Source organism: Euleptes europaea, chromosome 18, assembly GCF_029931775.1.
Source record: "Euleptes europaea isolate rEulEur1 chromosome 18, rEulEur1.hap1, whole genome shotgun sequence".
NCBI classification, from domain to species: Eukaryota; Metazoa; Chordata; class Lepidosauria; order Squamata; family Sphaerodactylidae; genus Euleptes; species Euleptes europaea.
Window position 1 is genome coordinate 13,606,560 of NC_079329.1, and position 24,905 is coordinate 13,631,464.

Genomic DNA, 24,905 nt, shown 5'->3' on the forward strand with positions numbered 1-24,905 from the left:
TCCTAATAAAGTATTACTGCTTCAGAGCTACCTGCCTGGATGAGTTTGCTTGTGGGATGCTAGGGACAGACGCCTGATCCTGACACACAGGTAGGACGCTGCTGCAATTGTCTTGTTTGTGGGCTTCTTGTTTGAGGCACCTGGTTGGCTGCAGTGTGAACAAACTGCTGGATTTGATGGACCTTAGTCTGATCCAGCAGGGCCTTTCTTTTGATCTTAGCTCATACTACAGGGGGGAAAGGCAGGCACACTTTAAATGAGCATTAACAGCAAAGAGCAGGAGGATAATTACGGGTGGAAACATACTGGCTGGATATTAGGGGGGGGGATTTTTTTACGGTAAGAGTAGTTCAGCAGTGGAATCGGCTGCATAGGGAGGTGGTGAGCTCTCCTTCACTGGCAGTCTTCAAGCAGTGGCTGGATGAACACTTGTCAGGGATGCTATAGGCTGATCCTGCATTGGGCAGGGGCTTGGAGTAGATGGCCTTTAGGGCCCCTTCCAACTCTATGATTCTAACAAATGCACCTTTATGGAAACCCACAGCCATATAGGGGATGGGTGGGTAAGAATTCCCTAACTGAAACACGCTGAACTAAGCCTAAAACATTTTTTAAAATTAAACTGGATTAAGGAAAGGTCTCAAGACATACTAGGGAAGGGTATGGAGTACAATCTCCACCATCCAGAGAAAAGCAATAAAGATATGGCAGGTGCTAAGAACACACAGCATTCTGTAATACACAATGTGGTAGAAGGAGCCACATGCATTAAACAACGGCACTGGGAGGCCTAACACTGCCCCCACCCCAAAACTGGTTGTCTTAATGGGTAATTCATCTCTGACCTGCCAGGTGCAGGGATCATTCTCTCAAGCAAATCCAGAAAACTTTTGCCACATCCAAACCTTACACTATTCTAAGGGGTCCCCATTCCCTCTACCCAACTGAAGTCCACCCACAACAGAATGATTGACCACAACAATCTGTAAAGGGTAATTTTAAAGTGGAATTCCCCCAATTTAAAAACGAAACGAAACAAAGAGCGCGTAAACTATTTTTTATTGTTTAATGAGCCTGGCAGCTATTTAAACCAGGATGCCGTACTGCTTCAGGACATCTGTGTATTTTGCGATCTTGCCCTCCACGTTTTTCTCGGCCTGCTTTCGGAGTTTCTACAAGGAGAAAGGAGGAGAAAGTCAGCTCGGGAATGGATTTTAGCAGACCAAAAACGCCCATGAAACACCGGACAGCTCAGGTTACAGCGCCACATGACAAAGCTGCTCATTTCACAGGGCAACAAAATAGTCAGAATTACAAGAGACAGATTCGTAAGGACATAAGAAAGGCCCTGCTGGATCAGACCAAGGCCCATCAAGTCCAGCAGTTTGTTCACACAGTGGCCAACCAGGTGTCTCTGGGAAGTCCACAAACACGACGACTGCAGCAGCTTCCTGCCTGTGTTCCACAGCGCCTAATATATTCGGCATGCTCCTCTGATACTGGAGAGAATAGGTATGCATCAGGACTAGGATTCATTTTGACCAGTAGCCATGGATAGCCCTCTCCTCCATGAACATGTCCACTCCCCTCTTAAAGCCTTCCAAGTTGGCAGTCATTTAGGATTCATTTAGGATGCCTGAAGGATCCTGACTTCTGTTGGCCTGTGGTTGGCCAGACTACTCCATGAGGATTTCGCTCTCTTTTCTAACACACAAAACCCAGCCCCCTCCCCACTGGCAAGTCCGGCTCACTCACTCACCATCAGCTGCTTCTTCTTGGTGTAGTGAAGCTTGGCCTTCTCCTTCCGTTTCTCCTCTAGGGTGGCTGTGATGGCCTGGTACTTCCAGCCCACCTCGTGGGCAAGGCGGCCCAAGAAAGCAAACTGCGGGGAGAGAGGAGAAGCCTCCGCTTAGGACTTGGAATTACTCCAGCCCTGAATCGCCTCGGTCCCACGTACAGCACCACCGTAGCCAGCTTTCCCATGAATCCTTTCTTGCAAAGCAGAAAATGCGGCTTCCAATCCGGGCATCCTTGCCCACTGAATCCTACTCCCATCCGGGAGACTTCTACACTTTTCCAGAGAGGACCCTCTCCCCCTTCTGGGTAATAAAGGCCCACCCCAACCTGCACTAGGTCAATATCCAAGCCCTTAGTGTGGTAAGCAGCAAGACCACTGCTCCTTGAAGAGTGGCAACAGCCTTCGGTGCCCTTGCTCGAGACCCGCTTTCTGCTCTCTCTCCCTCCCCACAAGCACATCTTTGCGCTCCCCAGAGGCGGTCTCAGATGGTAGTGCATGAGGGGTTGTCGTCTCATGGTCTTGAGACTCGAACAAAAAGGTGGTGTGTTATCATCACAGACCTGCCCCTGAGCCTGCATACCATAAGCTGCTTAAGGTGCCAAGCGCAGTGGTTTTGCTGGCAACGGCACAGTAAGGCTTATGCCCAGTAGGCGGGAGCTATTTTTCAAGCCCGGGGTGCACCAAAACGGAGCTCGTTAAGTCGCAGGACAGGTTATGCCACAACGGACCACAAGAGACAGAACTACGTTTCCTGACATTGAGCAGAATAGGAAATTGATGGTTTCTAATTACGCTTTATGCCTAGTCAGACTCTGGTCCTAGTCTAGAAGCACACAGAAGAAGCAAAGCACCCACCTTGCGAGTGGGCTTGAGGCGAACCACTTTCAAGGCAGCTGGCGCCACCATCCTCTTGCGCTGCAAGAAAAGGGCACATTTTACTTGCAATGTTCAAAATGGCACACAGCTACACTGCAAGACGCACGTAAATCTGCCTCAGCATTGGAAATTTTTTTCTCACTCCTCTAGTCAAACAATGTAGGTATGAAAGTAAAACATCACTGACAGAATTGGGGGGGGGGGGTCATGCAGCCTCTCTGATGCACGACAGCGAGGAAGTTACCTTGTCGTAGGGAGGGGGGATGCCGTCAAACACCTTCAGCCTCTCCAAGGCAGCCTGACCACGTTTGGTCTTGTGTGGGAGCATTCCTGCAAGAAGAGAGGAGGGCTGGACATTTATCCTACGCGTACCCCTCCTTTCCTACACAGAGCTCCGCAGGTCCTTCCTCCCACCTGATGTACTTGTTTGTTTTAAAGGGGATTTTGAACGACAGTGGCAATAACACACACTTACCTCGCACTGTTCTCCAGAAGATTCGGCTGGGGGCACGGAAGTGGTACGGCCCCCGGGAGGGGTTGGTGTTCATACGCTTACGCAGAAAAGAAAGGTATTTCACTGGGAGGAACAGGAAGGGTCACAGGGTTAGATTAGGCTGACAAGAAACTTATCGGTTCAGCAGGCTTGAAAAAACCAGAGTGCTGCCTTGAATCTACTGAGATTTCCCTTCTAGTTTCTCTGTCCTATGTTGCATTATGGTAGAATAGGCTTCTTGGAATGCGGTGGCATGCAGGCCACAAAGGCCCCCAGGGACACATACATCCCATAGGTCCTCCCAGGCCTGACTCTTAAAAATACTAATAACGTAGCATTCAGTATAGGAGGCATACCAGAATTCCAATTTCATCTCCAACATGCTCTCATGGTTTCTTAATCCCAATAGCTTGCCTATCCCCACCCACAAAACGTGTTGGACACTGAAGAACCCAGTTTCTCAGTAAGTTGTGCTGGCAGCGGCTCTGGGGCCTAGAAGCTCTTCTCTATCCTCACAGCTGAACCACGTCAAAGATGCACAAAGGCAAGACATGCCATGTGGTAGTGGGGGTGGTCTCAGATGGTAGTGCATGAAGGAGTAGTCTCATTGTCATGACACTCGAACTAAGGGTGGAAAGGCATCATCACTGACCACCAGCCCACCTCAGCCCAGAAGCATGGGTGAAAAGGGGCAGATACGGAGGTACAGACAGAACTCTGGCTGTTCCCTGCCGTTCCCACAAATAAGAGAGTATCTCCGCAACTGTTGCACGCTTCCTGTTGTGCAGCGGGAAAGGCAAGCCAAGAACCAGAAGCCTGGAACAAATTTAGAAGCCACCATCTTACATTTGTTGCGGTAGAAGTTGCCGGAGATGTTGATCCCTTCACATCGCACGACCACAACCTTGCGCCCTTTAGTGGGGGGGAAAAAGAGAGCAAATCATGTTCATGGCAGGACAAGGTAACACCCGCTCCAGAGTCTTGGCTCAACAGCCAGGCTTGAGCAGAAGAACCCAATGACCATACAAATGTGTGACCTACGGGCTGTACTCTTCCATTCTCCAGTTCTTACACCCAAATGAGTCCCTTCTCTTACCTAGGCCCCTTGCTTTAATTTAAGGCTGGCCCAACCATGGCTTAGGAAAAACTATGTGCGGCGACTAGTTAGCATGGGTTCCTTCCTCCTCCTGAATCTCTGCTGTCCTCCCAACATGAAGTATTAAGTGTCCACGTGTCAAGGTTTTTGTTTTTGCCATCAAGTTACAACTGACTTATGGTGACCCCATATGATTTTCAAGGCAAGAGATGTTTGGAGGTGGTTTGCCATTTCTGCCTCCGCGTCACAACCCCGGTAGTCCTTGAGGTCTCCCATCCAAATACTAGCCAGGGTCAGGGCTGAGAGCGTGTGACTGGCTCAAGGCCATCCAGAAAGCTTCCATGGCGCAAGTGGGGATTCCCTGGCCCTAGTCCGACACTTTAACCACCACACCGGCTCTCATGTGTCAAGGTAGGAGTGATAAAGCCTCTCTTTTCCCCTCAACTGAACCTTACCCAGCAAGACTTGCTTAGCCACGATCGCTGCCAGGCGACCCAACAGGTGGCCACGTCCATCAATCACCAAAACCTGCAAAGAGAGGAAGGGAGAGAGATTAGGGCTTTAACCAAGGCCTAAGAGGGAGTCTCCAAAGGCACTCTCTGAGGATAGGGGGCACGGATAGGGCAGAGGATAATAATAATAATCTTTTATTTATACCCTGCCCTCCCCTGGCCAGTTACCAACACCATAAAATACACATAACATTTACTTATATAAATAAACCAATCAAACATATTTAAAAACATAATAAAACCTTAGCACGCTGTAATTCTAAGAATCTAACTTCGGCACCCAGCTTCTGATGCAGGGAGGGACGATGGTATGACTGGGCTAGTTGTTAAGTGTCACGCCCATGTTACAAATCTGGAATCTCAGGAAGGGGGGCAATGGACCTAGACATATGGGGGAAGGAAGGGTTCAGAATAGGATCATCAGCCCCAAAAATGGGATGGGGAGAAGTGGGGGAGGGGGAAGAAGGAAAGGGGATGATCCAGGCAGTAGCAATAATAGAAGTGCAGAGAGGTTACAAGGTCTCTAGAGATGAAGGATCAACTCTACCCACAAGCTCCTGCGCTGAGAACAGTCAATGGGTATCTGTGGGAGGAACTCAGCCATCTGGTTGGGATGAATACAGTGGTTTTCTTGGCCATTGCCCTCAAGCTTGGGAATGCAGACCCTTGCTCCCAATAGTCCACTTATTAAAAATAGTTTGCTTATTTCAAGCCTTTGGGAGGCCGCTTGAAGCCACCTTTTATCCAGTCATATTTCAAAGACTGAAGGGCACTGCCGTTTCTGCTGCTGCTTCACTTTCACTGCTGACCCCCCCATGCCATGAAATTTTAGGGGGGTGCTTTGGTGGTATGAAGCCCTCTTAAGAAAAAACATCATTCACTTAGACCATCAGATCTGCGTGGTTGGCTGGAGGTCTTACATCCCAAGAGGAAAGGCCTTGGAAAAAACATTGGAATTCCTTCATGGATTTTACTGCTTTTTTGTTTTGTGTACTTTCCCAATCTGCAATTTCAAGCCTTCTGTAAAATTGGGTTCCCCAGTTAAGCATTACGTTTTTTTCCTCTTGAAAACCTACACAAGGTTTTCATGGATTTAGCCACCGTTCATACTCTACTGTACAGTCTGCTTCATACAAGCATACCAGTGCAATGGGAACGAGGAAAAGCCCTCCCACAAAAGGTACAATGATACTTGAGAATGCTGATGGTTGTTTCCAGCTTTCAACATTTTGTCCCATTAAAAAAAAAAAAGCCCCACAGGTAGAAAACAAGCACAGTGAAGGGAACAGTCCCCTTCTCTGCATGCTGCTTTGGTTTTCTATGCGCCAAGAACATTCAACATCACCACATGCAGTCTGAAGCAGCAAGTCCATCCCAGCACAAAAATGCACCCATGCTGAATTAGGCCAATGGCCAGCATCCCGCTTCACTCACTGATTAGCCAGAACCACCTACTAGCACAGCACAGGATGCTCCCCCTGCTGCCGTTGGCCAAAAGCACTGCTTTGGGGGCCCATTGCCACCGAACAAAGAATTTTCATTTATTTAGTTATTTTAATTTGCGCCCCCATTCTATCACAGCCAAGGCCAGGTATTGTTCACATGCAAACGTATGCAACACTAAAATGCAAAAAATATAATCTCGGATTAAAATCATGGTTCATAAAATACTAAAAATCCGATGCCCAGATTCCCCCACGAACAGGCTGACAGCCATCTCACCCTTCATAAGAACATAAGAAAGGCCCTGCTGGATCAGACCCAGGCCCATCAAATCCAGCAGTCTGTTCACACAGTGGCCAACCAGGTGCCTCTAGGAAGCCCACAAACAAGACGAGTGCAGCAGCACCATCCTGCCTGTGTTCCACCGCACCCAAAATCATAGGCATGCTCCTCTGATACTGGAGAAGATAGGTATGCATCATGACTAGTATTCATTTTGACTAATAGCCATGGATAGCCCTCTCCTCCATGAATACGTCCACTCCCCTCTTAAAACCCTCCAAGCTGGCAGCCATCACCACATCCTGGGGCAGGCAGTTCCACAATTTAACTATGTTGGGTGAAAAAATTCTTCCTTTCATCTGTTTTGAATTTCTCACCCTCCAGCTTTAGCAGATGACCCCGCGTTCTAGTATTATGGGAGAGGGAGAAAAACGTCTCCCCGTCCACTCTCTCCAAACCATGCAAAATTTTACAGCTCTCTATCCTGTCTCCCCTCAGCCGCCTTCCCCCGTCTTGCACGCCTTAAAGATGACCACTGCAGAGGGGGGGGGGGCGCTCTGCACATACTCAGAGACAGCCTCACTCTTTAGCTGAGCCCAAGAGCAGGCCCAGGAGGGAAACGGCTTCTCCCCCTCCCCCACCGGTCCGGGCCCGACTCGGCCCCTTCCCTCTTTCCCTCCCCGCCACCAAATCCAGGGGGCCGAGGGTGAGGGGAGGCCTCCCCCGAGGCCTCCCCTCGCCCGCTTCCCGACTAACGCGCCAAAACCCCCTCTAAGGCCCCACAAGCCGGCAGCACCTTCGGCTCCGCCATGGCTGCTTCTCGGCGGCCGCACGGGAAAGAGGCTCCGCCCCGAGCACGCCGCGGGGTCGCCCTTTCCGGCGACTCAGAGAGCAAGAGCGGAAGTGACGTCTCACGTCAGCCCTCCCCGCAGTATCAGCTTCTGGCGGCCATTGGAGCGCCTCCGAGAGTGGCTGTTTGCGCTCGGTGGCGGTCGCTCTACGCCAGTACATCTCTATGGTGAACCCCCCCCTCATATACTTTGCATGTCAACTGCGGGAAACCGAGTTCCGTTTTAGACCGGAAGTGCCAGTAAGGAGTAACGGCAATAGTCTTCCCCCCAATAGGGTTACCGCACATGGTATTCCCAGCGATGTATTAAAGAGTTTGAAAATGTTGTAAAAAACATCGCTTTAAAAGGGTTTTTGGATGCCACAGCTAATAAATGGTTGGAAGACGTCTTCACAGCTAAAGGGGCCAAACAAAGTGCGAACAGTATTTTTTATAACGTTTTCAAACTTAATACATCGGTGGGAATACATAGAAAGTGCGAACAGTATTTTTATAACGTTTTCAAACTCTTAATACATCAGTGGGAATACATAGAAAGTGCGAACAGTATTTTTTATAACGTTTTCAAACTCTTAATGCATCGCTGGGAATACAAGTGCGGTAACCCAAAGAGATGCATGGAAACGGTAGAAACACCGATTTGGTTGATGAAGAGCTACAAAAGGAAGCCACCAAGAGCGGGAATGGGTTCACTTAGGGCGGAAGGGCTTGAAGAAGCCACTTCAAGGCCGCCGCTATGCGAAATGCGTTTTCTGTGCAATCTTTTTTAACAAATATATTTTATTGTTTTTATAAGGGGATACAGAAAATAAGAAGGAATCAAATCTGTTTCTACTTCCGAGCATTGCACTGTCTGAACTATCGTCAAATCAAGATAACATCAATCATCTTAAGCATTTAGCCACTGTTATAAGCACTCACTAAATAGTTAATAAAGTAATTCTCTAAACTTTTTTTATTTTCAGTAAATAATTATGGCACGTGAGCAATGCGTTTTCTGTATAATCTGTAGTACTTTCCTCGCTGCATTAAAAAAATCATATTCGATTTCACTTTCTGTATGCTAGGACTGAATTTACAGTAGGCTGACCATATTTCCTTGAGACAAAAATGGGACATTGGGATGGCAAAAATGGGACGGGTTATGTAGTATTAGTGTAACCCGGTCGGAGCACTTTTTCTATGAGAATTTACCCAGCCATGCCTGCATGCAGCACAATCACCTTCCCTTCCCCTCCCCACAACAGACACACTGTGAGGTAGGTGGGGCTGAGAGAGCATGACTAGCCCAAGGTCACCCAGTTGGCTTCATATGTAGGAATGGGGAAACAAATCCAGTTCACCAGATTAGCCTCCGCCGCTCATGTGGAGGAGTGGGGAATCAAACCCGGTTCTCCAGATCAGACTCCACAGAGAAAAAGTGGGATATAAAAACCAATTCTTCACTTCGCTTGGGAGGCCACCACCTTCAGGGCCTCACAGTATCCCTCCTGAAGGAACCTGCAGGTTTGTCCATATACTGGCAAACCTTAGTTTCCAGTTATATCTAAACTAAGCGCCTACATTCCACACTTCTTGAAAATCCACAGAAAGAATAATTTTGGAGCATGACATCTAGGCTCTCTGATTTATTGGCATGATTGGTTTTCTCTGCTTGCAGACACAGGGCTCCAAAAATGTGCAAAGGTCAAGGCTGGTCTTGAGGATAGGACACCCCCAGCTGCCTTCGGACTTCATCCAGGATGGAGTGAACCAGCTCACTGTCTGCGTGAGACATGACGGGGCTCTCCTTCAAACCTGCGGGAGGGACGAGAGAGCAGAGTCAAGGTCAAGCCTGGAGTCAAGACGAGCAGCTGAGCTGCCACATAGCCTTTCCCCTTTCTAGGGATATTTACCTTTGCATGTAAATTGGTTAGATCTAGAGTGTTGCACCTTGACACATGGAGCACTGGCTGTAGAGCGCGCAGGGTATGCTCCTTGTACTATCTGGGCCTCCCCATTCCAAGGATCCTTCCTGCTTATTGTAAATTCTTTATTGTCCCCAAATATAGAATACTTTTCTCCAAGGCCAGATTAAATCCACTACCACTGGGGGAGTTAGCAGGCAGGTTTTCAGGGATCCCCTTTTCTGAATGTTTTTGTGTTTGTAAATCAGGGAATTTGGACACTGTTTGGCATTTTTTAATTCATTGGAAAAATTATGATCTCGCCAGAGATACATGGAACACAGTATACATTCAGAAATGGGGACGTACCCTAAAGCAAGAGATCCAAATATAATCCTTACCATGGCAAAAATGTTATCTATTATGGCTTTTAATGATACTTTCTTTTAACTGTATATGTTAGATTTTGTATTTCTGTAAGTTTGGTTGTTTCTGTAGTACTGAACGTATTGAATTTGTTTTGTTCATGACCGGCTAGTCCGCGAGCATAAAGAACAGAAATAAAGGATATTTACCTTGGAGAAGACATTGTCGGACATGTTCTGCTTCATAACACAGACCAGCTGAATTGGGGAAGTTCAGTTGTTGGGAGGGAGGGGGAAGGGGGAATTCTTCATTCTTCCCATTGACAACCAGCTGTACTGGGCTCCAGAAAAAATGTGGAAACTGTAGGCACAGGAAAACAAGAGGGAAACGGATGATAAATTGAAAGAGATTTTAGAACTGCTCTAGGATTCTAGTTCTGATCAAGGCCTACTTTTCCTCTCTCCAGGATGACAGCAGGAAGCGCCTCCTCCCGCCCGCCCCCCACACACACCTAAACTTGCCAGCTCTGGGTTGGGAAATACCTGGAGATTTTGGGAGAGGGCAGGGTTTGGGGAGGGAAGAGACCTCAGCAGGCTATAATGCCATAGAGTCTCCAAAGCAGCCATTTGCTCCAGGGGAACTGATCTTGGTCCCCTGGAGATCAATTGTAATAGCGGGAGATCTCCAAGGGCCACCTGGCGGCTAGCAACCCTACACACAACCTTCTTGAGGAGAACTGACCTCGATGATTCCTTTAGTGCCACTGATGGTCGCTTGATTGGGCAGCTGAGTCACCATGGTGTAGTTGAGGACCGCTTGGCGACCGCCTGAGAAGTTCAGGATGATAGAACCTGTTTTGTCTACTCCTGGGTGGGAGGGAAATACATATTCAACAATGGCCATGCTCTGAGTTCTTATATTTAGATTGTTCCCCACTCCTGCGAAAAAACCTCTCCCCGCACTTCTTGTTTGTAGCCACCATGTCAAGCCCCAACCTGGATGGCCCAAGCTAGCTCGATCTCATCAGATCTCAGAAGCTAAGCAGGGTCGGCCCTGGTTAGTACTTGGATGGGAGACCACCAAGAAAGTCCAGGGTCGCTATGCAGAGGCAGGCAATGGCAAACCACCTCTGTAAGTCTCTTGCCTTGAAAACCTCATAGGGTCGCCATAAATCAGCTGTGACTTTACACGCATACACTCTTTGGACCACGAAGCCAAACCAGTGGGGTTTGCCAAAAGGAAATCCTTTCAGGAACCCCCACGGATGCAACCCCTCCCACACACACACACCCCATGACTGACCTGTTTCGTGCAGGAAACCAGAGGCCACGATGGACTCCGGCTTCTCTCCACTGAAGACCATGCAGGCCCACTGGACACAGTAGAGACCAATATCCAGCACGCCGCCTCCGCCCAGTTCTTTCTCCGCACACCGGGGGATCGTTAGCAGATGGAAGCCAAAGTCAGCATGAACCACCACCACGTCTCCAATGGTCCCTTGCCTTAGCAGGGAGCGTAGTTTCTCTGAAGCAGGGAAAAAACGGCTCCAGAAGGCCTGTAATAGGAGAAGAACGTTATCCAGGAGGCTGTCTCTGGATTTAAATGCCTTGGCAGGGAGAATGTGTCATTTGAGCATATGAACCTGCCTTATACCAAGCCATTGATGCCATTGATGGTTGTTAGCGTGTCAGATGAGAATTTGAGGGGAGTCAGGTTCCAGTCTTTATGTTGCCATGGAAGCCCACCGGGTGATCTTGGGCCAGTTGCTTTCTTTTAACTTAACCAACCTCATAGGTAGGGTTGCAGGTCCCTCTTTGCCACTGGCAGGAGGTTTTTGGGGAGGAGCCTGAGGAGGGAGGGGTTTGGGGAGGGACTTCAATTCCACAGAGTCCAATTGCCAAAGCGGGCATTTTCTCCAGGGGAACTGATCTCGATCGGCTGGAGATCAGTTGTAATAGCAGATCTCCAGCTAGTACCTGGAGGTTGGCAACCCTACTCATAGGGTTGTTGTTGTGAGTATAAAAGGGAGAGGGGGGAAGAATGTTGTAAACTGCTTTGGGTCCCCATTGGGGAGAGAAGCAGTGTATAGTGCACATGTAAATAAATGTCCGATGGGCCACTGAATACAGAGAGGAGAACTTCAGGAGGCCACGTGGTCCCAGCTCTGAGCTACAGGGGGCACCACAGCCGCTTACCTCCATGAGGAAGACTCCCTTTTCTCGGGCTGCCCGTACCATCGCCTTGACTTCTGCAGCGTTCATGCCCAGCGGCTTCTCACAGAGCACATTCTTCCCGGCCTGGATGAAGAGGAGAGTGGATGGGAGATGATAGGGATGGATGACCCCCACGTAGACCACATCTGTTGACGGGAAGGTGCCAAAGCTGAACGTAGGTTAGGAAAAGAATCTGTCTAATCCAGCAACTCTCTAGAACAGTGGTTCCCAACCTTTTTTTGACCAGGGACCACTAGGACTTTTTTGTTCAGTGCAGGGACCCCAAGGTTCAAAATAAAAATTCCAGGAATTTGAAAATAAACTTTAATCATAACTGTTAGTTAAACATTAAACTTAGAATTATATTTGAATATATATATTTTATAATAGAGAACTTTTAATTGAAAATATTAATTTAGTATGGGTTTATAACTTTGTTTCGCGGACCTTAATTTAGTTCTCGCGGACCCCTGGGGGTCCATGGACCCCTGGTTGGGAACCAGTGCTCTAGAACAAGCTTCTTAAACTGTGGGTCGCGACCCCAGATGTTGTATTTTCGAGCAAGTCTATCAGCACCATATTCCCAAGCTCTCCCTACAAGCTTTTCCTACAAGCTTTCCTCTTTTACTTCTGAATGTGGGGGCTGCGAAAAATTTGGCAACAACGAAAGGCTGTATGTGTACCAAAGAATTGTTTTAAAATAAAACATTTTTTATTTATTATCAGTAAATGCTTGACTTGCATACCTATTTTATATACCCGTGTTCGCATAAAAATTTCTCAGGCGGAAAGGGGCCGTGAGTGGAAAAGGTTTAAGAAGCCCTGCTCTAGAAGAAGGGCTTGGAATGGGGGGGGGGGCATCCCCATCCTCACTGTATTCCCACTGATCCTACAAATCACAAAATCACACAAGGCTGGAAGAGACCACAAGGGCGAACCAGTCCAACCCCCTGCCATGCAGGATCCCACAAACTAGGGGGCTAGATGGACAGTCAGTGAGAGTCAAATGATATGACTTTTCTTACATGCACCCCCCCCCCACGGCCATCCACATTCCCTTGCGAACGCCCCCCCTTTAGATGAAAGTTGCTCACCAACATCTGGATCCTGAGCCAGTTCTGCGTAAGACCCGTGGGCCTTGGGGATGTTGTGCATCTGAGCATATTTCTGAGCCCGGCTGAGTTCGCGAGAAGCGATGGCCACCACCTTGGGGCAGACAGAGAGTTAACGTTGGGGAATCCTGGCTCCATCTACCACTATAACCTTAGGGCAAAAGAAAGGAGCCTCTTCTCAAGGATCATGGAGTGTCTCTCCCTACCCCCATCCTGGTTTTAACTAACATTACTGCAGAAGTTGTACTTCCAGTTTTCCTGCTGCTGCCTTTGAAAGAACTTTCCTTTTCCAGAGAACGTAGCATTCCCATTCTAATTAGACCACCCAGCCCTCCTCTTCTCCCCAAGAACCTCGGCTGTGTGCACTGTGAGCACAGCCCTATTGTGAGCCCTGTTTTGACCACCTGAAGCAAAAAAAAAAAGATTCCCCCCTTAATCCTTTATGGGGTCTTGTTCCCAGGTGCCCGCCTGTGCCCCACCACCCGCCCTCTCCGCCCTACCTTATGATCCTCAGGGGGCAGAGTCTTCAGGGCCACTAGGAAATCGTGGCTGATCTTTCCCGCCGAGCAGATCCCCCAGCGCGTGGGCCCCATGGCAGAAGGGGACAGATGGGGCCGCCGGGACTGGCTCGAAATCAGAGCTCGACCAGAGCAGCAGGCTCAGCTATGGACTTTGAACTTGGGCATCAAGCCTTTTATAGGGGGAGAGAACCAGAGATCTAAGTACAGAGGAGGCTGAAGTTGGTTCCTTATTCCCAGTTCGTTCCCTATTCCCAGTTCCTTATTCACATTTCCTAGTTTGTGAATGATTTTGAGGACATTTCAAAAGCTCTTCACCCCAAGATATGGATTGGACCACCACATATCATACACCCCCATATTCAGGGGACTGTGCCCTTCCAGATGGCGCATGCTGGGTCCTGGTCCAAACTCTGGTTCTTGTGCCAGTGACTCCCAAGTGGGGTGACCCAGGACAGATGCCCATACAGACCCTGCACCCCAAAATAAGAAACTGGATTGGGATCCACCTAATTCAATTTATAGGTTTAATCTGAACAAAGGAGAGAGAAAAAATACAGGGATGATCAAGACCAAACAACGGCGCTGTACACTTTGGTAGTATCTCTGGGACTGACCGGGCATACTCCTTGTTTACCATCAGTATAAATAAGTTTTTCCAGCAGGGAAAACAGTGGTTCTCCAGGGCTGTTTCAGGTCTGGGAAACGGTGTGGTTGGAAACCTTAATCCCTTCTCCCTGTCCACCGCATTCCCGATCCAAACTGGGAGACGTGTGCCTACCCCATTAAATTCTGAGCACAGAACTCTCAGACTATATCAGTTGACTGAAACAAGGGACAGATAGGGTTGCCAACTGCCAGGTGGTAGCAGGAGATCTCCTGCTAATTCAACTGATCTCCAGCCGATAGAGATCAGATCACCTGGAAAAAAATGGCCGCTTTGGCAACTGGACTCTACAGCATTAAAGTCCCTCCCCTCCCCAAACCCCAACCTCTTCAGGCTCCACCCCCAAAATATCCCGCCGGTTGCGAACAGGGACCTGGCAACCCTAAGGACAGACCCTAGAGAAGCATCCAAACGCCACAATGTTTTTTTTTTAAGTACTGGAGATGCTAGCATAAGTACAAGAATAAAGTCCACCTTAAAACTGCCATTTCCAACAGCACATTTTGCAGAATGTGTTAGATTTAAAGGCATAATAAGTACCAACAGATTAATTGTAGGATTAAAGAGTGTATTAAATATCTAGGGGATTTAAAAACACATTTCACTGTTTGGTGCCTTTTCTGCTTCAGTGTTGGACTGGCAATTGTGAAATACAGGAATATAGAATTCAGATAATGAAAAAGATCCTTGGGTGGCATGCAAAGAAGGGTGTGGCTCTGGAGTAAACTTTGGTGCAAAACGTGTTGCAATTATAAGCACACAAATTGTTCTGTTGCCCCAGAAGGTCGGACCAGAACCAACGGGTTGAAATTAAATCAAAAGAGTTTCCATCTAGACATTAGGAAGAAATTTCTAACAGAGCGATTCCTCAGTGGAACAGGCTTCCTCAGGAGGTGGTAAGCGCTCCTTCCCTGGAGGTTTTTAAGCAGAGGTTAGATGGCCATCTGTCAGCAGTGCTGATTCTGTGACCTTAGGCAGTACATGAGAGGGAGGGCATCTTGACCACCTTCTGGGCACGTAGTAGGGATCACTGGGGGTATGTGGGGTGAGGTAGTTTGGAATTTCCTGCATTGTGCCGGGGGTTGGACTAGATGACCCTGGTGGTCCCTTCCAGCTCTATGATTCAATGATTCTATAAATATCCCGGTTTTCGTCGGTGAAATGTCGGAGAGTGTGTATACAAGTTACATTCTAAACTGCTGTGAAAACTGTTTCAAAATGTGGTTTCCTGCAAAGAAACTTGGGTCTTGTAGTATTACAAAGAGTGAGAGAAAAAATTGCAAGAGAGGGGCCGTGGCTCAGTGGTAGAGCATCTGCTTAGCATGCAGAAGGTCCCAGGTTCAATCCCTGGCATCTCCAGTTAAAGGGACAAGGCAAGTAGGTGATGTGAGAGTCCTCTGCCTGAGACCCTGGAGAGCAGCTGCCGGGTCTGAGTAGACAATACTGACTTTAGTATAAGGCGGCTTCCTGTGTTAACCAAGGACTGCCAGATGGCAACTCCGTGAACTCAGCGGGACTTCTTTGCTTTAGAACTTCCATTCACCTTTTGGTTTATCCTTACCAAAGATTTTTTTTTCTCAAAGAGAAAATCTAGGGTGCCACAACCCACCTGAACCTTAGCTTTACCCCACCTAAGATTTCTTAAAAGTTTTTTCTTTTTAAGTGAAATGGCAGCTTCTGTGCAAAGAATTAGTAGCCCCATGGTAAGCTGCAGTACTACAGTCCAAGCTCTGCTCACGACCTGAGTTCGATCCTGACGGAAGTCGGTTTCAGGTAGCCGGCTCAAGGTTGACTCAGCCTTCCATCCTTCCGAGGTCGGTAAAATGAGTACCCAGCTTGCTGGGGGTAAAGGGAAGATGACTGGGGAAAAGCACTGGCAAACCACCCCATATACATAGACTGCCTAGTAAACGTCGTGAGGTGACGTCGCCCCATGGGTCAGTATTCTTTTCTCAAAGGGGATATTTTTAAACCTACCCTTTAATACCTCCGAGGGGAGGGCATTAAGTCTGGAGAGCATAGTGAGCACTGTTTTGATCTGCTAAAAGTAGTCCAGAGACCACCTGAAGCAAAAGAGATTCCCCATTCATCCTTTACGGGGGTCTTGTTCCTAGATGCCCGCCCTTTCCACCCTATCTTATGATCCTCAGGGGGTAGAGTATTCAGGGCCACTAGGAAATCGTGGCTGATATTTCCTGCAGAGCAGATTCCCCAGCGCATGGGCCCCGTGGCAGAAGGGGACAGATGGTGCTGCAGGGACTGGCTCGAAATCACAGCTCGACAGAAGTGGTGGGCTTGGCTATGAACTTTATAGTGGAAGAGAACCAGCAGGGGGCAGCACAACCTCAGGAACTGGGAGTGGAATCGGTATAGTGGGGACTAGGGGGAAAACGCATGGTCGCTTTAGCCTCCTTTATTCCCTGTTTCAGCCAGGATTCAGCCAGGATCGAGCGCATGCGTTTTCGCCAAACTTGGGTTTGATCCTGGCTGAATCCTGGCTGAAACAGGGAATAAAGGAAGCTAAAGCAACAGTGCATTTTTGCCCTGGGGTTTTGCATATCGATACACCGGAGCCGAAAATAAACCTGAAATTAGCCTTTTCTGCAATATTTGGGCTTCCGTTTTACCGAACGCCAAAACCTGGGGGTCTGCCCAAAGCCGAATAGGCGATTCCTGAAAAAGCCGAATAAAGCTCCCTGTCCTCTCCAGGCACCACCCCAACTCTCCAGGAGTTTTCCAACCTGGTCAGTGGAGATTTATCTCATGATTAGGGTTGCCGGGTCTCTCTTCTCCACAAACAGGAGGTTTTTGGGGTGGAGCCTGAGGAGGGTGGGGTTTGGGGAGGGGAGGGACTTCAATGCCACAGTTGCCAAAGCGGCCCTTTTCTCCAGGTGAACTGATCGATCAGCTGGAGATCAGTTGTAATAGCAGGAGACCCCCAGCCCGTACCTGGAGGTGGCAACCCTACATGATCCCAGTAAGGGCTTGCCTCAGCTCAACACGCAATGTGCCAATTTTCTTCCAAACATCACTACAGAAGAATTTTAACATTAAAAAGACCCCCCCCCCAGAAACGAATGAAGCAACTACGCTTCTTTGTTGATCTGGTGTGGGGGAGGGGGTAAATTTCAGGAAATACAACGAAGGGTTGCCAACTGACCAGGAAATATAGCCTGGCTTGCTCCTGTGCCACTGATATACAGATAAAGCTTTTAATGCCTTGGAGCGAAACGTGATCACTTGCGGAAGGCGGCAGACTCCTGAAAGGACAATTACAGGGGCTGATTCAAAATTTGGCAATCCTAATGGTGTTTTTGCCAGAGTACCACAAGGGCTTCCTAAGACTCAAAACTTGATGGCGGGGGGGGGGGGGGGAGACTGCTTGTTCCTGTAAGCCATCCGTAATGGGTCGGTTGGCATGAGGAGTCAGGGTACGCTGATTGAATGAGAGAGAGACAGAAAGTATTCCTTTTGGGGAAAAACCATCTTTTGTAAAAAACCAGCTTTTGTGAGACAAATATTTCAATTTCAGGCTGATGAAGCCCTAGGGGCGAAAACGTTCCCTGCTTCCTTGCATTTTTTCCCTGACTCCTCGTGCCAACCGACCCTGGTTGGTTGCCTTGTTGGGGAAGAAGGCATGATACAACGCAGCCCTCGCCCAGGCTACAGAAATTGATGATTACCAAGCTGTTGGATTCACAGTCAGCTTTATTTTTGGACTTCTAGTTGCCTGTTTGTTTCATATTGTATATATCCTTGGACCTTTTTCATGTTTATTTGTGTTGTATTGTATACTCACTTTGTATTTCGTGCTTGCAATTGTTACACTTGGTGTTTTTTGTGGATAGATACCTAAGACTGTCGTTTAAATTTGTAGTTCAAATAGTCATTTGATTCTGAGCTTTTTGCTGGTTGTTCTCCTGTCATTTCCTTATTCAGCATGAGGTGTTCTTAGTTGTGCTAAACCTCCAGGTACTAGCTGGAGATCTCCTGCCATTACAACTGATCTTCACAGATAACAGATAAAAGGAAATATTTTTTCACGCTACGCATAGTTAAATTGTGGAACTCCCTGCCCCAGGATGTGGTGATGGCTGCCAACTTGGAAGGCTTTAAGAGGGGAGTGGACATATTCATGGAGGAAAGGGGGTATTCATGGCTATTAGTTAAAATGAATACTAGTCATGCTGCATACCTATTCTCTCTAGTATCAGAGGAGCATGCCTATTATATGAGGTGCTGTGGAACACAGGCAGGACGGTGCTGCTGCAGTCGTCTTGTTTGTGGGCTTCCTGGAGGCACCTGGTTGGCCACTGTGTGAACAGACTGCTGGACTTGATGGGCCTGGCACTGATCCAGCAGGGCCTTTTTTATGTTCTTATGTTCCAGCCGATAGAAATCAGTTCACCTGGAGAAAATGGCCGCTTTGGCAATTGGACTCTATGCCGTTGAAGTCTCTCCCCTCCCCAAACCCTGCCCTCCTCAGGCTCCACCCCAAAAACCTCCCGCTGGTGGCAAAGAGGGACCTGGCAACCCTAATCCATAAACAGCCAGCGTGGGTGGGGTGGGGGAACCGGATTTGCACGTGGCCAAGCCAGCTGCAGTGGGATTAGCCAGGAATAGACAGTTGGCTCAAGGATTACTGGGAGGGCAGATCAGAGAAGCGAAAGGAAGAGCTTGGAATAAACCAGTCTGCAAGGCTGCCAGCTCCAGGTTGGGGAAATACCTGGAGATTTTTGGGGGTGGCGCCTGAGGAGGGCGGGGTTTGGGGAGGGCAGGCATTTCAATGGGGTATAATGCCATAGGATCCAACCTCCAAAGCTGCCTTTTTTCCCCCAGGGGAATTGATCACTATTAATCTGGAGATCAGTTGTAACTCTAGGAAATCTCCAGGCCCCATCTGGATGTTAGCAACCATGACTTCCTTACTTGCCCCTCCTGCTGTAGCCAACAACAAACCCCCAAATGTTGCACCTGGGAGACAAAAGACTCCCAGGAATAACACTGGGGAGTTGGATGTCTGCTGTGTTCAGTTGCCAACTCGAACTGGGAAATTCCTGGAGATTTGGGGATGGAGCCTGGGGAGGGTGTGGTTTGTGGAGGGGAGGGACCCCATTGGGGTATAATACCATAGAATTTGCCCTTCAAAGCGGCCATTTTCTCCAGGGGAACTGATATCTATAGTCTGGAGATCAGTTATAATTCTGGGAACTGATCTCTGTAGTCTGGAGATAAGTTGTAATTCCAGATCTCCAGGCACCACCTGGAGGCTGGCAACCCTATTGCTGTGTAAAGGCAAACTCAGGGAGGGGAAGTCACACACCTCTTTTCAGCTGGTGGAAATTTTCCTTGGAATCCAAGCCAATATTTTCTGCAATGTAGTCCTTGTAACTCCTTGAGAGATGTGCCATCCCCTCTTTTATAAATGTCCCTGCTTTTCATAAATATGCATTAGAGTTTTTACAACCAAGGTTCTTTCTCCTGGATCTCAGGGCATTTACTATCTGTTGGGGAAGGAATGCACACAAATACGCAGATCCACACTGAACCAATGCGCAGTCATTCTGGACGATTTAAAGAGCAAGAAAGAGTGTGTGTTTACATTATACCGGAATGAATAATAAAAGTGTTCCATCAAACTAGGACAGCCGAGCATAAAAACTCCGCTTTGAGCTGGTGGGCATTTTATAGCTGACCCCTTTCCCTGTCGTGAGGCTGTATAACTAGGGTTGCCAACCTCCAGGTACTAGCTGGTGATCTCCCGCTATAACAATTGATCTCCAGCCGACAGAGATCAGTTCACCTGGAGAAAATGGCCGCTTTGGCAATTGGACTCTATGGCCTTGAAGTCCCTCCCGTCCCCAAACCCTGCCCTCCCTAGGCTCCACCCCAAAAAACCTCCCGCTGGTGGCGAAGAGGGACCTGGCAACCCTATGTATAACCTGGGCTGATTTTGCAGTGTTGCCTCTCCAGGACCTTATTCAAGTACCGACCTGTGGACATCACCATGCATCGTGCAGAATCAATAGGGTTGCCAGGTCCTTCTTCGCCACCGGTGGGAGGTTTTGGTGGCAGAGCCTGAGGAGGGCGGGGTTTGGTGAGGGGAGGGATTTCAATGCCATACAGTCCAATTGCCAAAGCAGCCATTTTTCTCCAAATGAACTGATCTCGATCGGCTGGAGATCAGTTGTAATAGCAGGAGATCTCCAGCTAGTACCTGGAGGTTGGCAACCCTAAGACTCAATACTCCACACTGTGGCTCATGTTGAGGCCTTTTCAAAGAGGTTTGGAATGCTTATTTGGGGGAGCAGAGGATTTTAAACTCCCAAATCCTTCTCCTGGCTGCTCATACAGCTCGTTGTTGAATAAAGGACTGGGATTTCAAGCTTGTTGGCTCACATAGCTAGATGGGAACATAGAGTAGCCTCAAGCAGATGGTCCTAGAGCATGTGGGGAGGATATGGGGAAAGACAGTGCCTGTGTGCCTACAGCTTGTACCAATAAAAATTTCTTTCCCCATGTTCTAACACCCCCTTATGCAGCTCTTCCTTGCACGAATTAAAATGTGGTATCACAAACTTCATATTGAGGGGTAAATGGCCACTGTCATGGTAGCTTGCAACCTCAAATGCTTCAACAAACTGAACCATATTTTCAGAAATCAAAATATAATCCAATAGGCTCATTCTTTCTCCTGACTAATAAGCATATTCTGCTGGGTGATCATTAGGATAAGAGCCATTTAGAATACAGAGGTTGGTACGACTGACCATCTGTGCCAAAATATATCCAGCATAATTGGATTTAAAATCTTTTGATAAACTTGTATATGGGAGAAGTACAGCTTATACCTGTGATGGATCTTTAAAGAAGATAAGATGAACGGGCAAGGGCCAGATTCGGGAGCTAATGTGCCATCCTGGTAGGCTACCAGATCTGCTGAATCCCAAACTCTGAGATTTATAGGATGGGGCCCGCTACTGAATAGCTATACTAACGGCAGTGCTTCCCACACAACACCAGGAGTTGTTCCACATGTGCTCTGTGAACATGTGCAGACAACCATCTGTGAAGACATGGCCTATTCAACATGTGTCTGTGTGTAAAGTTCTGTCAAGTCACGGTTGACTTATGGCGAACCCAACAAGGGGGTTTCAAGGCCTTCCTCTGCAGAACCTTCCTTGGTGGCCTCTCTTCCAACTGTCGGCCCAGTGTAGCTTCCAAGATCCGATAAGATCGGGCTATACCATGCCGCCTTCCCTCCTTATTCAATATACATAAATGTAAAAATCATATTCCCTATTACCATGTATGGGTGTGAAAGCTGGACATTGAAGAAAGTTGATAGGAAGAAAATAGATTCCTTTGAAATGTGGTGTTGGAGGAGATGTTACGGATGCCATGGACTGTCAAAAAAACAAATTAGTGGGTTAGAGATTAAATCAAGCCTGAACTGACCCTAGAAGCTAAAATGACTAAACTGAGGCTATCGTATTTTGGTCACATCATGAGACGACAAGAGTCACTGGAAAAGACAGTCATGCTAGGAAAAGTTGAGGGCAGCAGGAAAAGAGGAAGACCCAACAAGAGATGGACTGATTCAATAAAGGAAGCCAGAGCCCTCAATTTGCAAGATCTGAACAAGGCTGTCAAAGATTTTGGAGGACTTTCATTCATAGGGTCGCCATGAGTCGGAAGCGACTTGATGGCACTTAACACACACACACACACACAAATTGTGGAGGTGAACTATGCTCTGAACATCAAATGGTGTCCGTCAGTGCCAGATTATTGCCTCCTATCTCCAAATTATATGCAATAGCTACCAGCACAAAGATGCAGTGAAGTCTCCGAAGAAGGCATCAAGGATGCACCTAGCCAGTGGCCCTGAGAATTCGACCTGATGCCTTAAGAGCAAGCCCTCCAAAACTTCTTTTCAAGGCCAAAGGATGAGACCCAGCAACCCTAGGTGAAGTCAGCAGTAATGCTGGACAGTAGGGCTTTCTGGGTTGTTGCCCCCAGGTTACAGAAACCAGAGTATCAGTACCAAAATTTGAGACTGGCTTCCATATATCCTGACTCTCTTCTCTCCACCTGTTTATTCCCACTAGATTTGCCGTCTGCATGTACATATATAAGGGATGGATGGACCATGAGAAATGGATGAGGGAATATGGTATTCTGCTACTATAAGCTACTTTTGTGATGGTCTCTAAATCCATGTTAAAGAAAGAGGAATTTGCCCTGTTCCCTGGAATACCAATTTCCCCACCCCATTTTTTTTAAATGTTGGGAAACTTTAATATTACAGTCTTTGAGCCTGTCAGATGCAGCTTCCGTATTAAGGTAATATTGAGGTAGATAGGAGGCATATTGAGGATAATTGGTTTGATGAGTTGGCACGTAATAGAGTGAAGTGATATAAGGGTTGACAAAATAGAGGAAAGACTGTATTGAGATGAAGACAGATTATTGCTCAGCCCCCAGCTCCAAACACACAACCAGGCCCCTTCCCAAGACTGACAAACCATGTTTGGTTTCATATATAATATTTATATTTATATATTTACACAATAACAGGGTCTTTATTCCAACTGTTGGGGTAATCCGACGAGGGAGGTTACATGAACAGAGCAAACGCCAGACAGACCAACCAACCCACGGAGGGAACTATTGGGAGGAAAGCACTGAGAGGGGAGGGGAAAGGGGAAAGTCCCTCCATAGTTGGGGGCTTGCCACCACCAGTCAGTCGCTATTGTTGGAGGGGGGCTTCCATGAGTTTTTGGGGGGGGACTGCAGCCTGGGGCTGCTGGGATAGAGGGGTGCTCTGGAACAATCCAAACCACTCAAACCCAGTTTGTATCAGTTTGATTTCTGATACAAAAGCTATATGTCAGTGTGTGTACATGAGGGCGTATGGTGGGGTAGTATAATCAGAAACAGTTCCATAGACCCAGACAGTACTGTTCCCATGATTCGTCATTCACTTAACTGCATAGAGTGCTTTACAATCCTATTGCATTCATCCTCACAACCACCCTATGAGGTAGGCCACTATCATTCCATTTTCTTTTTTTTTGTAACTGAGGGAACTGAATTCCTGAAAGCAGCTCATGCAAGGACTCCCAGAGCATCCCTGCCTAAAAAAATGAAGCCCCTCAGTTCCTAGAACAACATTCTTGTGTCCACTGGGTAATGCTGGCTAGGGTTGCCAGTTTTTTAACAGGCCTCGGATAACTGTCCCTTTAAGAGTAGTGGTGATCTGCAGCAATTAGCAGATTAAATAGGGTTGCCAGGTCCCTCTTCACCACCAGCGGGAGGTTTCTGGGGTGGAGCCTGAGGAGGGTGGGGTTTGGGGAGAGGTGGGACTTCAACTCTATAGCATCCAATTGCCAAAGCAACCATTTTCTCCAGGTGAACTGATCTCTATGTCAAACCTCCCCTTGTCAAACCTTTCCCCATTACACTCCCAGTAAGAATTGGTTAGTTATTTCTGTGAGCCTAAGACCTTACAGCCTTTTATCCAAGGACGTTTCTCCATGGTCACCCCCGCCAACTGCTTCGGGGCTTTCGATTATGCATGCCTTTCCCACCCATCAGAGGTCATCTTGCTCTCCCCGCACATTGTGCCCATATTTTCTAGATGCTGTTTTAGCCAGAATCTGGAAAACACGGGCAAAACTTGTGGGGAGAGCGAGGCGACCTCTGACAGGCAGAAAAGGCATTCACAATCAAAAGGCAGCCCCAAAGCAGTTGGCGGGGGTGACCGTGGGGAACCATTCCTGCATAAAAGGCCTACGAGTGACATGAGACAGGACATGGGTGCCCAACTTGCTATCACATCTAACGACAGATGTAGAGTAGGTTTACTCACCTAAAAAGCACACCATTACCCCTAGGAAGGAATGTGCAGCCAGGCTGCCCCCACGGCCATTTCTGCTGGCAAAAATGGCGGGGTAGTAAAGCTGGAAGCCCCTCCTCCCCTCTTGCAGGGCTCCGGAAAGCAGCAGAGAGCTTTTTAGGTGACTATACCTACTTTATACGAGTTGTCACATGTGACAGCGAGTCAGATTGGGCACCTGTGTCCCAACTCGCATCACTCATAACGTCTACTTTGGCTGTGATTTTGAGCAAAAGTTCTGAGATGCAGGATAGACCCATTCAAAGGCTTGTTTAGTTGATAGTTTTTTGTTGTTGTTGGTTTTGGCACTCCTACCTCATGCGCTGGGAAAGTGTGCTACCTGCAATCCTTCCGACACATGCGGCTACCATTTTGTGCCAACGCACATATTTCCCAGCTTTGGTACTTGCAACTGGAAATCCAGATTTTTGAAGGTATGCGTTCACACACACCAAAGATGGAAAATTCATTTGTCGACCTGTTCACACAAAACGGCGACTGTGCGCGTCAGGAGGGTCGTAGATGATACACTTTCCAGTAACGATGGTCAGAATATCAAAATCATAATGACCCAACGGGGCTCCCACGAGGGACAAAACAGGCGAATTTAGCACCATCCCCTGCCTTGCACTGAGTCAGATCATCAGTCCTGCTAGTCTAAGTTTGTCTACCTGGACTGGGACCAGTTCTCCAAGGTCTCTGGCTTGGATTTTTCCTAGTTCTGCCATTTGAGATTCTTGAACCGGAGTTGCCCGGGATCAGATGTGGGAATGCTGTGCATACAAAGCATGGGCTCGACTGCTGAGCTGCGACCCCCTACCAAGCCCCAATTAATCTGCAGCCAACGTGTCATACCACAGCATCGTAGTGATGTGGAGGGAGCCATTCCTGT

General features: G+C 47.9%; 2 protein-coding genes and 4 non-coding genes across 6 annotated transcripts; 1 reads left to right on the forward strand and 5 right to left on the reverse strand.

Annotated features, from left to right (window-relative positions):
- Positions 1-1,045: 1,045 nt before the first annotated feature.
- Positions 1,046-7,379, reverse strand: RPL13A (ribosomal protein L13a). The gene is made up of 8 exons (XM_056864022.1): positions 7,297-7,379; positions 4,719-4,791; positions 4,014-4,079; positions 3,150-3,251; positions 2,919-3,004; positions 2,654-2,713; positions 1,760-1,882; positions 1,046-1,172 (listed from the first exon to the last, which is right to left on the reverse strand). Exons 1-8 carry the CDS (start codon positions 7,309-7,311, stop codon positions 1,086-1,088), a joined length of 612 nt encoding a protein of 203 aa, XP_056720000.1. The 5' UTR covers positions 7,312-7,379; the 3' UTR covers positions 1,046-1,085.
- Positions 2,274-2,361, reverse strand: LOC130491012 (small nucleolar RNA Z195/SNORD33/SNORD32 family). Its single transcript, XR_008933849.1, has one exon. It is a non-coding gene; the product is annotated as a small nucleolar RNA Z195/SNORD33/SNORD32 family (small nucleolar RNA).
- LOC130491013 (small nucleolar RNA SNORD34) lies at positions 2,785-2,865 on the reverse strand. The gene has a single exon (XR_008933850.1). It is a non-coding gene; the product is annotated as a small nucleolar RNA SNORD34 (small nucleolar RNA).
- Positions 3,738-3,822, reverse strand: LOC130491011 (small nucleolar RNA Z195/SNORD33/SNORD32 family). Its single transcript, XR_008933848.1, has one exon. It is a non-coding gene; the product is annotated as a small nucleolar RNA Z195/SNORD33/SNORD32 family (small nucleolar RNA).
- Positions 7,380-9,037: 1,658 nt separating the features above from the next.
- DHDH (dihydrodiol dehydrogenase) lies at positions 9,038-13,529 on the reverse strand. Its single transcript, XM_056864023.1, has 7 exons — positions 13,428-13,529; positions 12,910-13,021; positions 11,798-11,961; positions 10,905-11,157; positions 10,344-10,468; positions 9,812-9,962; positions 9,038-9,147 (listed from the first exon to the last, which is right to left on the reverse strand). Exons 1-7 carry the CDS (start codon positions 13,518-13,520, stop codon positions 9,038-9,040), a joined length of 1,008 nt encoding a protein of 335 aa, XP_056720001.1. The 5' UTR covers positions 13,521-13,529.
- Positions 13,530-15,402: 1,873 nt separating this feature from the next.
- On the forward strand, positions 15,403-15,471 carry TRNAA-AGC (transfer RNA alanine (anticodon AGC)). Its single transcript has one exon. It is a non-coding gene; the product is annotated as a tRNA-Ala (tRNA).
- The last annotated feature ends 9,434 nt before the right edge of the window (positions 15,472-24,905 follow it).